At 43.0% G+C, this 13,076-nt stretch overlaps 1 protein-coding gene across 3 annotated transcripts in view; it reads left to right on the top strand.

Annotated features, from left to right (window-relative positions):
• The window catches only part of PPARGC1B (PPARG coactivator 1 beta), a 144,003-nt gene that overhangs the window by 114,209 nt on the left and 16,718 nt on the right, over positions 1-13,076 (top strand). For all 3 annotated transcript variants that reach the window (XR_013270888.1, XM_077472699.1, XM_077472698.1), the window contains exons 4-7: positions 330-446; positions 2,187-3,243; positions 11,471-11,507; positions 12,461-12,525. Coding sequence is in view for 2 of the 3 variants with exons in the window: in XM_077472699.1 (XP_077328825.1) it covers positions 330-446; positions 2,187-3,243; positions 11,471-11,507; positions 12,461-12,525 (1,276 nt within the window). In the remaining variant the exon portion in view is untranslated. The remainder of the gene's footprint in view (positions 1-329; positions 447-2,186; positions 3,244-11,470; positions 11,508-12,460; positions 12,526-13,076) is intronic.

The following is a 13,076-nucleotide window of genomic DNA, read 5'->3' as shown; positions in this document are numbered from 1 at the left end:
TGTGGCCAAGAATTTTCCAAGTTGGTTCAAAGACAAAAGTTCAACAGTGTACAAATTCTATTTGTGATGTTCCAGAGGAAAGCTTTAAAATCTATATTTCGTAAGGAAGGGTTTTATCCTGTATATATGAAAGAACCTTTTTACATAATCAAGTGACTTGAATACGTAACCTATAAAGCTTCTGCTTTATATACCCAATACTGCATTGACCACTCTAGAAATCAGAAGTTCTTTTTCAGGATGCTGTGTGCTTGTGTATGCTCAGCAATATTTCTATGTTAAGGGTTTGCAATGTATGGTCTCTGATGTGTCTTCACTTTGTTTTACAGCTCAAGAAGTTACTGCTTTCTCCAGCGCAGACGCCCATCGGCTCTGACGTTCCCAATGACAGCAACTGCAGGCAAACTGGGATAACAAAACTTCGTCCTCACCGGCAGTGTTTGAAGGTAAAGGCAGATGCTTTCTTCTTAACTTTTGGGAAAGCAAATATTTAGGCAATATCTGTGATCGTCAGCAACAGACTTTTATTATTAGCTATTTTTGATGTGTTTGAATTTATCCACATGCTGAAAGATGTTTACTTCTCTAGTTAAAGTGGTTGTAAACCTCCGACATGAAATATGTACAAAGCATATCCTTCCATAGTGTGTACTTGTCTCTTACTTAAAAACACTAACACTAAAGGCAAATTCACTTTGCACTACAAGTGCACTTGAAATTGCACTGAAAGTGCACTTGGAAGTAAAGTCGCTTTAGATTCAAGGGGGACATGCAAGGAAAATAGAAAACAACATTTTACCTTGCACATGATTGGATGATAAAATCAGCAGAGCTTCCCCTCATTTCAGATCTACCCCTTAGATTTAGAGTGACTCCACTTCCAAGTGCACTTGCAGTGCAAAGTGGATTTGCCTTTTGTAAATAACCCCCTAAGTGTTGTTTCTGTCTGCTGTTTCCTTCCTCTATCAGCATGAATCACTTCTGACAATTTTTCCTGATACAAAGAGAAAAAAAGGTGACAGGGAGGCACCTTCAGCTGATAAACCTCAGCTCTGTTTTTATGTGGAGGGGGTGTGTCCCTTCCCTCCAATCAGCGCTCTGCTGAGTGTAACTTCAGCTTTCCGCCCCTTTTTTCTAACCATGCAAACAAGCCTATAAATGCAGAACTTTGAATGGCTGTAGAGAAGAGAAGACTGCAGATAAATGGGTATAACCTATGTAGTATTTTCTGTGTATCACCTGAGGATGGTTCCTTCACTGGGTATATGTAAGGGTTTACAACCACTTTAAGCTTATTTGACAGAGCAATATCTGCACATGTATATTGTTTTAAAGTGCACTCCAACCCATTGGAAAGGAAATGCACTTCCTGCATTGCCACCAGGACAAGAGCTAAACAAACTGTAAATGTCAGCTTTTTAATATGAAGGACAACTTAGAGGTTGTGTTGCCAGAGTATTAAAGCACTCATGGGAGGTTATTTAACATTTTGGCAAATGATGCGTGTTTTACTCATCGGTCCTCAAAGTTTTTATGTAGCTTTGCAGACCTGTCAATCATTCTTTTACACTAGCAGTTGGCATTGACTTGTAAAAGTCAGTAGGGTATAGCAGAGCACAATGATATGTCAGCAAATGAGTCCCAAAGGGCAGCATTAAAGTGGAAGTAAACTCCCCTATCATTTTCAGCCAAGGAAGCTGCCATCTTTGCCTCTGTTTAATCTTCAACTGCTATGGTGCTGCACATGTGATTCGTTATGACACCAGCCATTGGATGGTTTGATAGTTTGGCTGAGAGCACAGCCAATGTGCAGTTGGCATTCCCGGCATGCCTTTTTTTTTTTAACTGTTTAAATCGATTGGTTTACTTCCACTTTAAGCTTGTTTAGGATCAGATTACTTAAATCATCCCATCGTCATCTTCTCATTCAATAATCTTTGCTTACTTCTTGAGTTCTCCAGTCAGAAAACATAACTCTAGGGAGAATATCCAGTTAAACAATGTACTGCTTGTCAGTGCTGTATAAACTCCCCTATTATTAGCAGCCTTATACTGATTATCATAGGCTGGCCATGTGTAGCCAGGTCTCCAAAACCCCTTTCAAATTGTCTTGGACATTAGGTTACATTTGTGACGTCTGTTGTCTATGTCTGATTATGCGTTTTTGTATAATGGCCTTCTTGCAGGTGGAGACTCCAGTAGAAAGACAGACTGGTGTTCCTCAGACACATGGCAGAGGCTGTACTGAGCTACAAAGGCATTTGGTGTCACCTGCAAGTGACCCTCCATCTTCAGCCAAGGATGACAGCAATAAGGAAGTAGAAAGTGATTCAACTGAGGAGGATCACAGTGAGGATGAATCTGGCAGCTTCTCTCCACTACCAGCTTTACAGAGCCCAGAACCTCAGTTCACATGTGAACGGGAGAAGCAGGCCGTGGTGGACCTTATTAGGTATATGCACACCTACTGCCTTCCACCAAAAAAACATCACAGTGATGAGAAACACCAGCATAATACTGGTCTCCTGAAGAGACCAAAGACTAACACCACCCCATCTGTGCATTCTTGTTCCAACCAAGTAATCAAAGTCAACACTGCTAATGCCAAGGGGAAGTGCTATGCACAGGGAAAATTTAAAAGGACGAAACCAACAAGGACAGAGTCTTCAATCCTAAAAGTACTACTTGCAAAAGACATTTGTGGGGATGTAAGCAAGCCATACAGGTTGACACAACCAGTATATGCAGCTTTTGCTGATTCTTGTAGCCATGTAATGCAAGGAAAATCTGAGCAGGGGTTGGGAAGGGGTAATAAAGCAGAACTGGAGAAAACTCACAAGCCATTTCTGTCTCTCAGGAGAGAGAACAGATCCATGGAAACAGACTCTGGAAGGCCAGCACATAACGTTTCCGAGCAGATGACCAATAAATCTGCATTCAAACAGGAATGCTCTGTTTATGCTGTCAGGCGCTCCAGTAGACTAAATCCAGAGTTCTGGTTTAATGATGAAGTTTCTCCCCAGACATGCACAGCACAGGCAGGCACAAATGCCCAGATTACCATGGAACAGTCTCTCTGCTTAACAGACCCGTTTGTTGATGAAGAGCAGTTGGCCGAAGTGGAAGTTGAAGAGTCTGTCGAAACCACTGGTCAAGTAGGTGATCGAACTCAACAAGACATGCTCAAAATGGATGCCAGGGAAGCACACAGTGATATTGTCCATCAAGTTTACCACCCCTTAGGTAAGGCTGGCTACTTCATAGTTGGGGCATATGTGTAAAATTTGCCAAAGAATCTTCTTAAAAATTAAAGCCATGCTAAATATTACAATCTCTTGCAGTGCATTTTCAGATTTTGTTTCTTAGCTGCAAAATGAATGCATGGACCATTTAAGCATGACCTTTGTTTCAATGGAAAGGATAAAATAGCAGAATTGCACATTAGCTGGATTATTCAGTAAGGTAGAACAAAAGGTCAACCAATGATAAAGCAGACCTTGCTTGAAAATGCAGGGTTTGCTTATTTCCTAGCCCAACTGCTTAATATAAAAACAAAAACCTATGTTTAAACCCAAGGTGCCTTTTTTATAAATGTTTTCAAACAAGCAAAATTCACAAATTTGACCCAAAATGCATTTTCCTCAATTGAATCCTATTAGAAAATTTTGTGAATCTTAAGTGAAATATGCGTGAACCTTGAGTGAAAACCTTTTATAAGCAGATCCCTAAAAAAAAAATATATATATATTGGAAGAAGAAAATGTTCCCCTCACTCCTGACTTCCAGATTCACCTAATGGACCAGGAGGATCCCAAATCTTCAAAAAATGCATTCCTGCACTGTGCAGTGGTAATCAGAGGTGAAGTGGGGTGGTGGTAGGGGGTTGGTCTTTAAAAGTCCGCAAGGATTTTCATGGGAAAATCCTGGGAGGCAGCAGTTGCCTCCGGGAAGTGGGGTCCAAACAAGTACCCTTTTGCGTTTTTGAAATGCTGCTTTTTGACACCTTTTTATTATTTTTATTTTTTCTGAGAATGGGGGCTTTCATTAAAACGTTTTTCTTTTTTATGCAAGGTTCAATTTAAAGCAGGCTATATGAAAGCAGTATATTAATGTGTATGGCCAAATACTTTAGCAAGTTGTGAATGTCCTTATTCAGGACACGCCTGGTGTTACAGATTATAATGGATTATGCAGTTCAGTCATTTTTTTAGTTTGGTCACAAGAAATGTGGTTTAGCAAGTCTGTAAGTCCTTCAACTGTAACTTTCAAACACATTAAGAATCTGTTTTCAGATTGAATATTTCTGAAAGCAAATAAGCCTTGCATCAGAGATGATGCAAATTTATTGCTGCTTAAGAGACCTTGTCAGTTTGCACCCCTACACCAATGTTTTTGAGGCTAAATTGAGGAATGCGAGCCCTATGTAAATGCTGGGTCATTCTGGTTGGGTTTTACCCAGGGCAGAGGAAGGTTGGGGGCATTACAGCCAATCTATTGTGTTACCTTTCATACGCAAAGCAATTTTTAGTTTAAATAAAAAATTTTTGGGGGGGGGGGGGGGGGTGGGATGGTGATATTTCTGAAACCAATGCTTACCATAAATATGTGGCCACTGGATGTGCTGGAACCAAGGATCCTGTAAAATATTTTTTCATTCATTGGCTCTGACTTGCCCCTTCCAGCCTCATTCCTGTTTGCTCATCTCTGTAATCGGTGGCCTTATTAGCCAGTATAGGCAGCTACTGCAGCAGGGAGTAGAGCAGAGCCATTGACTGGAAACAGGGCTCTGTTTGCATTACATAATAGTCTGGCTAAGTGTGCCAGGGTACTATTCAGAAACTTTTTTATAGGGTGTGTAGGTTCCTGCTTTTCAAGGGAAGTGTTTTTTTGTTTTTTAAATCCCTTTATATTTTTTAGAGTATACATCTCTAATCTAAAAGTGCTGAATAAAATTCTTAACGAGGGTGGTATCTAAGGCTTTAAACACACTTTTAGCAGGATTTAGTAAGCTTGTTACATACATAGTAAATGCTTTCTGCCCTTTAGAGCAGCATTTACTAGCTGGGTTTAAAATCCCTCAGTGTTTAGGGCCCAACTTTTCTTTCTCTATCGTACATCACGGGACACAGTTCAGCCATAGTAATTACTATGTGGGTTATACGCCACTTGTAGTTGAATGGACACTGGCACACCTAAAAGACAGGAAGTCCCCCTCTATATAACTCCTCCCATACAGGAAGTACCTCTGTTTTTTTGCCAGTGTCTCAAGGTGATGGTCACAGTGGATTGAAGTACTATAAGGACAGCCCCATTGGAGAAATCCTTGGCAGGATCAAGGGGCTATGCAGTCGGATCCATTCAAGGTGGCAAAAAGGCCAAGATGGATGGTACCTGAGCCTCGTGGAATAAGAAGCAAGGTTTTTGCCTGTAATGCTCCTCTTTTTGGAGGGCTGGACCCTGGGACCCAGGCTCTTGGATACATGACTAAACCAAAGGTTGTCCTGGCAGGGTGCTGTACAGGTCCAAGCGAGGGGGACCCGGTCCTTGAAGGTCCGATTTTAGACCTGTGTAGTCCAGCAGTAACCTGGGGTGGAAATAGTAAGTTTTTTAAAAAAAAGAGGAAAAACCTGGGAAAGGAACAGATTATGTTCACTGTAAGGGATTTCTTCTGAGTAGCGGATGCCTTGCCTATTTTTTTCACCTCCTAGAGGGTGTATTGTAACATACCTGGTGTTTACTTGTCATGCTTTCCAGCTCTCCTTTGTTTTTCTCTGTCTGGAAGTGCTCCTTTGGGGACATTGCCCCTCATCCTGGTCTGCAAGTTGTCCGCCAAAAGGCCCTGGGACCGCCCGCCTCCTCCCCCCATAGTAATGGAACCCCTACCCCCCCCCCCCCCCCCCCGAGTTGGGACCGCCTCATCCACATGCGCATGCGGGAGTCAGCTCTGGTCAAAAGGCCACCGTAAGACGCAGGGGGCGTGGCTTAGGCGCAGCCGGCATGCATGTGGAGGCCGAGCCTGCAGGTAGCACATGGCACAGGCTCAGTGGCTATAAAGTTTGTGACTCTGAAGAGTCTGGTGGCTGACGGAGGGACGCAGAGCATACTGGGGCATGTAAGCCATGTATAGGTGTGGATACAGGCATGTAAAGGCACGCCAACTGGGCATTAGGCTGAGCAGTGATAGCAGCATTTTTTTGCTAGGCTACAGCTCAGCAGTGTATGCATTTTTTAAGTAACTCTGCATTTTGTGCTTAGGGCTTTGTCTTCCAGAAGGAAAGGTGGGGGGAATACAGCAGGGAGGAGCGCAAGGGCGCCGGTGTCAGGATCTGAGGATCCTAGTCATGCTTCCACAGTACTATCCTCCCTTGAAAGGCCAGAGGCAACTGGCCAGTCTGAGCCATTGAGGCTGTCAGACATAGTGGCTACATCCAAAATTTCAGCCTCTGCATACGTCACCAAGGACGATTTGGCTTCAGCATTAGCTGGTTTGCAGGGAAAAATAGCCAACATGATTGTGTCTCTGTCTCCCAGTTCAGGAAAAAATGTGAAAGGTCACCTTCTCCCTCTCCTGACCTTTCAGTATTGGGGCAGGAATGGGCAGATGACATTGAGGTGCCATTGGGTGACCGGGAAGAAAGGCAGGCAGATCACTCCTCTTCTGGAGATTCAATCTCAGAGGAGCCCTTCTCAGCCTCGCAATCACAAAAACTCCTAGTCCAATCCCTTTCGGAATTGGTCTGTTCTGCATGCAAGTTGCCCCCAGCGGGGGTGGCCGAGGCCCCCTGTTTCTTCTTTGGGTTCATGGAGTCCTTCACAGGGCCCGCATGCTTTCCCTTTACACCCACTGCTGGAGCAACTAATATATGCAGACTGGGATCACCCAGATGGGTATTTTGTTCCTCCTGGGAGATTTTCTCATGTATCCCACGGAGGAAAAATTCACTAATGCAGCATACACGGAATTGAAAATTCAGCCAGCAAAAGACCCATGAGAGCTTTTGGTTGGAAAATGTGATCGTGTGTATGCTCCATCAGACTTTTGCTGGCCGAATTTCTGGTCATAGACACAGTCAAAGAAAAGGTATTTTTGCCTCAGACGACGGTCAGGGCTATAAGAGATCTGGTTAAGGGAAAGAAGGATCCCTCCATTTGCCTTTTGCATGAGGTTGCTAGGGAAAATGGTGACTTTTTTCGAAGCTATTTACTATGCCCAATTTAATTCGAGAATTTTGCAAAGCAGCATTCTGTCTGCTTGGAACAAGAGGATCCAAGCTTTGGACTACCCAATGTATCTGTCCCCAAAGGTGCGCCAGCGTCTCAATTGGTGTTGATAACCAGAAATTTTCAGAAGAAGAAACCATCAACATTCTAGAGATTTGGGCAGTGCGTCTGGCTCTAATATCTTGGACTTTCAGGTTGCAGGGTTGTCCTGTCAGGATACTTATCCGACAATGCACAACTGTGGCTTACATCAACCACCAAGGGGGTACCAGGAGTCAGGAGGCCCAGAGGGGGGTGGACCATTATCTGACATGGGCAGAGAAGCATGTGCCTTTTATGTCAGCAGTCTTCTTCATTCTGGGAGTGGAGAATTGGCAGTTGGACTTCTTGAGGCTCCAACAATTGTCTCTGGGGGAATGGTCCCTGTATCCCGAGGTTTTTCCAGCCATATGCCAAAAGTGGGGTACCCCAGACATAGATCTGTTGGCGTCCAGGTTGGACAGCTTTGTGTCACGCACAAAGGATCCACTCGCATTTGGGACAGATGCGCTAGTGACGCCTTGAGATCAGTTTTCACTGATTTATGTGTGTGTGTGTGTCCCCCCCCCCCCCCCCCCAGTTCAGCTGCTACCGCGGCTTCTACACAGGATCGAGGAGGAAGGGAAGCTGTTGATACTGGTAGCCCCGGCATGGCCCAGAAGATCCTGGTATGCAGAGAGCATAAGGTTGGCAGTAGGGAGACCATGGACTCTTGCATCCCGTCCAGACTTGCTTTCGCAAGGACTGGTGTTCCATCCTGCCTTACAATCGCTAAGTTTAACAGTTTGGCTATTGAAGCCAACATTTTAAAGCATCGGGGGCTTTCAGGCTCAGTGGTAACTAACCTGATTATTGCACGGAGGCTTCTAGGGCCATTTATTATAGAATCTGGTGGCCCTATATTTGCTGGTGTGAAGCCAAAAGATGGCATCCTCGAAGGTATGTCATAGGAAGAATTCTTGCCTTCCTACAATTGGGTGTATAAATGAAGCTAGCCTTGAGTACCATCAAGAGTCAGATCTCGGCCTTGTCAGTATTTTTTCAGACCGCTTGCTTTGTATTCTTTGATCTGGGCCTTTATACAAGGGGTAACACGTATAACTCCACCAGTCAGGCCGCCATTGTGCCCATGGGATTTGAATCTAGTTTTATCGGTCTTGCAAAAACAACCCTTTGAGCCTTTGCGCCATATTCCCTTGATCCTTTTGACAAGGAAGTTGTGTTTTTTTTTTTTTTTTGATTGCATTAACCTCGGCAAGGAGAGTGTCAGAATTGGCAGCTTTTTCCTGTAAAGAGATATACTTAATTATTTATAAAGACAAGGTGGTGTTGCGTCCACCCAACTTTTCTGCCTAAGGTAGTGTTCAGTTTTCGCTTGAACCAAGATGTCTCCCTGCCTTTTTTTCCCCCTAGATCCTCGCTCTGCGGAAGAGAAATTGTTGCGTTCTCTCAATGTGGTGAGAGCTGTCAGGATCTATCTGAAGGTGACAGCTCAAATGCGGAAGACTTATGCTTTTGTTTGTGCTGCCAGAGGGGCCCAGAAAAGGGCAGGCGATGTCAAAATCGACTATTTAAAGGTGAATTCGCCAGGTTATAATTCAGGCTTATGGATTGAAAAGAAGGGTTCCACCTTTTCAGATTAGAGCGCATTCTACCAGGGGAGTGAGTGCTTCATGGGCAGTGCGTCACCAGGCCTCTATGGTCGTTAGTACATACATTTATTAAATTTTACCAGATGGATGTAAGGTGGCAGGAGGATGCCGCTTTTGGGCACAATATACTGCAGGCAGCAGTATAGGTCCTCACATCTAATGGTGGCCTGCTTTAATATGTCTCCCTTCCCTCAGGGTCATTGCTTTGGGACATCCCACATAGTAATTACTATGGCTGCTGTGTCCTGTGATGTACGATAAAGAAAATAGGATTTTTAATACAGCTTACCTGTAAAATACTTTTCTTGGAGTACATCACGGGACACAGAGGTCCCTCCTCTCTAGCTGGGATATACATTGCTTTGCTACAAAACTGAGGTACTTCCTGTATCGGAGGGGTTATATAGAGGGGGACTTCCTGTTTTTTGCATGTCCATGCACCTATAGGTGGTATATAACCCACATAGTAATTACTATGGCTGCTCTGTGTCCCGTGATGTACACCGGGAAAAGGATTTTACAGGTAAGCTGTATTAAAAATCCTATTTTTTAATGCATCTCTAATCGTAATACAGGACCAAAAATTCAATCAGTTATAGATATATGTTCTATGGGATCATCAATGCTGGAAGTTCTTGGCTTTTAAAGGTTAAATACATTATTTCATTACGTGTCCTATTTGTTTGCATGTTTGTATTCCTTGCAATACAGCAGTGCATGTGTTTCAGTGTTTTCTCTGGTTCACAGCACCATCCAGTGGATGAAGTAACCATTACAAACGTTAGACTCAATTCACTATATAACACATTACATCACTGTGTTGGATTTGGGGAAATTTTAAGTAAAAAAAAAAGTATTGCTTAATAATTATAATAATCAATTATTTTTATTATTTGGTGAATTTTTAAGTAAGAAATAGTTATTGAATAGTAATAATAATTATTATTTTTAACCGCTTCAGCCCCGAAAAGTTTGGCTGCTGAATGACTGGGCGATTCGGCACTGCGTCGCTTTAACTGCCAATTGCACGGTCATGCGACGTTGCACACCCAAACAAAATTGATGCCCTTTTTTTCCCCACAAATAGAGCTTTCTTGTGGTGTATTTGATTGCCTCTGCGTTTTTTATTTTTTGCTCTATAAACAAAAAAAGCGTCAATTTTGAAAAAAACACATTTTGTACTTTTTGCTATAATAAAAATCCTCATTTTTGTTTTTATTTTTATTTTTTTGTTAAAAAGCAATTTTTTTTTTCTCAGTTTAGGCCGATATGTATTCTTCTACATATTTTTGGCTAAAAGAAAATCACAAGAAGTGTATATTGGCTTGCGCAAAAGATGTAGTGTCTACAAAATAGGGGATAGATTTATAGCATTTTTATTATGTTTTTTTTTTTTTACACTAGTAATGGCGACAATCTGCAATTTTTATCTAGACTGCGACATTGTGGTGGACACGTTTGACACATTTTTGGGACCATTGACCTTTATACAGTGATCAGTGCTATAAAAATGCCACTGGCAGGGAAGGGGTTAACACGCGATCAAGGGGGTAACGGTGTTCCCTATGTGTGTTTCTAACTGTAGGGGGAGGGGATTGACCTAGAGGAAATTACAGATCGTGGTTCCTAGCTAATAGGAACTCACGATCTGTCACGCCTCACAGAACAGGGATGTGTGTGTTTATATACACACACACACACGCGTCCCTGTTCTGCCTCTAGTGCCCGCGATCCCTCGTGGCCGGTGGTCATATCAACAGTCGGCCACTAGCATTGGCACCCCTGCTGTGCAGCGGGCATGCATGCACGCACGCACCTGCTATCCCGATCCTACGAGCCGGCGTATAGCTACGACAGCGATCATGCCAGCCTGCTGCAGTAAAATGACAGTGGCTGGTCGGCAAGCGGTTAATTACAATTATGTATTGCGTTGATTTTGTTAGTTTAAAAGTCAAACCTAGTTTTTCTTCCTGCCTTATCTTAACCTAAACCTTTCTTATTGGCAGTTAGAGGTACTTCTGATTGGCTGATTGGGCAGCCAGTCAGTATCATTGCTGCATGCAGGGTTCTGCCCAGCTGCTGCATGAATGAACCCTAAACCAGAGCTGAGGAAGCCCAGAATTGATGAAAACGGTGACTGTGGGAAGTGTTTTTCGCTGTTTTGGTAACATCAAAGCACTGGGATGGGTTAAAACTGGTTCAAAAAATGTATTTTAGGACTCTTTTTAGGGCAGGTATCGATGGACTCCAGCCTTCTGTTCATGGCATCGGTTTGATATCAGAGTGAGATCATTTGGAATGTAATGACATGTGCATTGATTTGCCTTTGTCCTGCTTCAAGTGCTTTTTTGCATTCAATAGACATGCATGGGAATGCAAAATCCTTCTGAAGCAAACAAAAGCCCATCAACTCAGATCTTTGAAGTTTTTTGCATGTAACCAAAAAAATGATTGCTCATATTTATACTCCTTAAAATATTGCTAGCTTGTCAGTGGAACTAATTGTTAACCCAGATTTTAAATCCTATAATCCTGTTCTTTTTTTTTTATGCTTTCAGATGTCACCAGATGCTCTACAGTCTCTTTGTCACAAACGTAAGCTTATAATTGAAATCAAGGAATGTGTTTTACAGAAAGCCAAAACTGTCTTATATTAGAGTGCACATATGATTCAGCTTCGTAAGATTCGCCACTTATTAAGCTACTTTCGCACAGGTGATTTGCTACAGTGCGAATGGCAGTGGCATTTTTGCTGCGGTGTTTAACAGGTGTGAGCAGGTAGCTGTGGTCGATGTGCCGGTACACTTTAATGACAGGTTGTCGGCAGACACAGCTATCCATGGCTGATTGCACAGCTAAAGATTACAGTGTTTAAGTGTCCAGCAACGATCGCTGCAGGTAATCACTGGCTGTGTGAAGGGCCATGAATAGTTGTGGCCACAGACAACCTGTTATTTAAGGTTAGGGACTTTGCAGCCGTACCTAGCCACTGTGCCAAAATGCCAGTGCGAATGTCACCTAAATCCTATAATGAGCCAATATCTTGGGCACTAGTACATTTCTATATCCATCATACTAACAAAATCGCACTGTAGAATGTGTATACATCACTGTCGGGAAAGGGGGAAAATATATAAAGCAGCGAATGTGACTTTTGCCAAACATTCACTCGTAGTGAATGATCACGGTCATTCGTGACATGCAGTGAATGTTTGAATGTCAGATTTACTGCTTTAAAATATATCCTATAGCCTGCACACAATTTATTTTCCTACATTTTTATCAGACATTAGGTCAAGTAGTATTCTAAAGTGTATTACTTCACCACCTGTTAAAAGGCATTAATATTACAGTTTCTGCTGTACCTTGTAAGAAGGGATATAGACCTTTTGTCTGGACATCATTGCTATCTAAACCTTCCCCTCTTCATCTGTCATTTGGTATATCATTTATTCTTCCTGCCTTATTACTAGGCCATTTTGAACACAAGTTTAAGTTTGTTGCTATTATAAACTGTCACATTTTTCTTTATGTATGTTATTTTGCAGGACATCTGCATTTGAGAAGAGAAACTTTGAGCAAGGACTTTCTGTTGAGCTGTGTGGGACTGCAGGTAAGGTATTCAAATAAAGTATGCTTATAGTTAGTCATCAAATGCCCCCATCACTGCTCCCTCGCAGATGCCAACATTTTCTCCTTGGCCTCTTATAGGTGCCAGGTCTTCAGGCCCTCTTGATTGGTTAGCAAGAATGATGTCAATTCATTCTGGCACCCAAGTGTGCCAAGAATGTACTCTAAGGCCGCGTACACACGCGGGGACTGTTCGCTCAACTTTGTCCGCTGAACAGTGTTTCGGCGGACAGTCCGCCCGTGTGTGGGCTTTCAGCGGACAGTTTCAGCGGACAGTCTGCTGAACAAAGTTTTTCGGAAATTCCGAAAAACTGTCCGCTGAAACTTTGTTTCAGCGAACAGTCCCCTCGTGTGTAGGCTTGTTCGTCAAACGAAGTTCCGCGCATGCTCAGAAAGGATTTACACGCCGAAGTTTGCATTGCAGTGTATAGGACGTCGTTTTCTAGTCCCGTCGTACGTGCCGTTCACGTCATCGCGCACGGTTTCAGCGGACTGTTCGTTCGTCGTGTTTGGGCAAGTCCGTCCATGCTAATT

This window comes from Lithobates pipiens, unplaced genomic scaffold (assembly GCF_037356315.1).
Source record: "Lithobates pipiens isolate NorthernLeopardFrog02 unplaced genomic scaffold, aLitPip1_a1.2 Scaffold_8, whole genome shotgun sequence".
Classification (NCBI taxonomy): Eukaryota; Metazoa; Chordata; class Amphibia; order Anura; family Ranidae; genus Lithobates; species Lithobates pipiens.
Note: the sequence above shows the minus strand (reverse complement) of the source record. Positions and strands in the feature narration are given on the sequence as shown.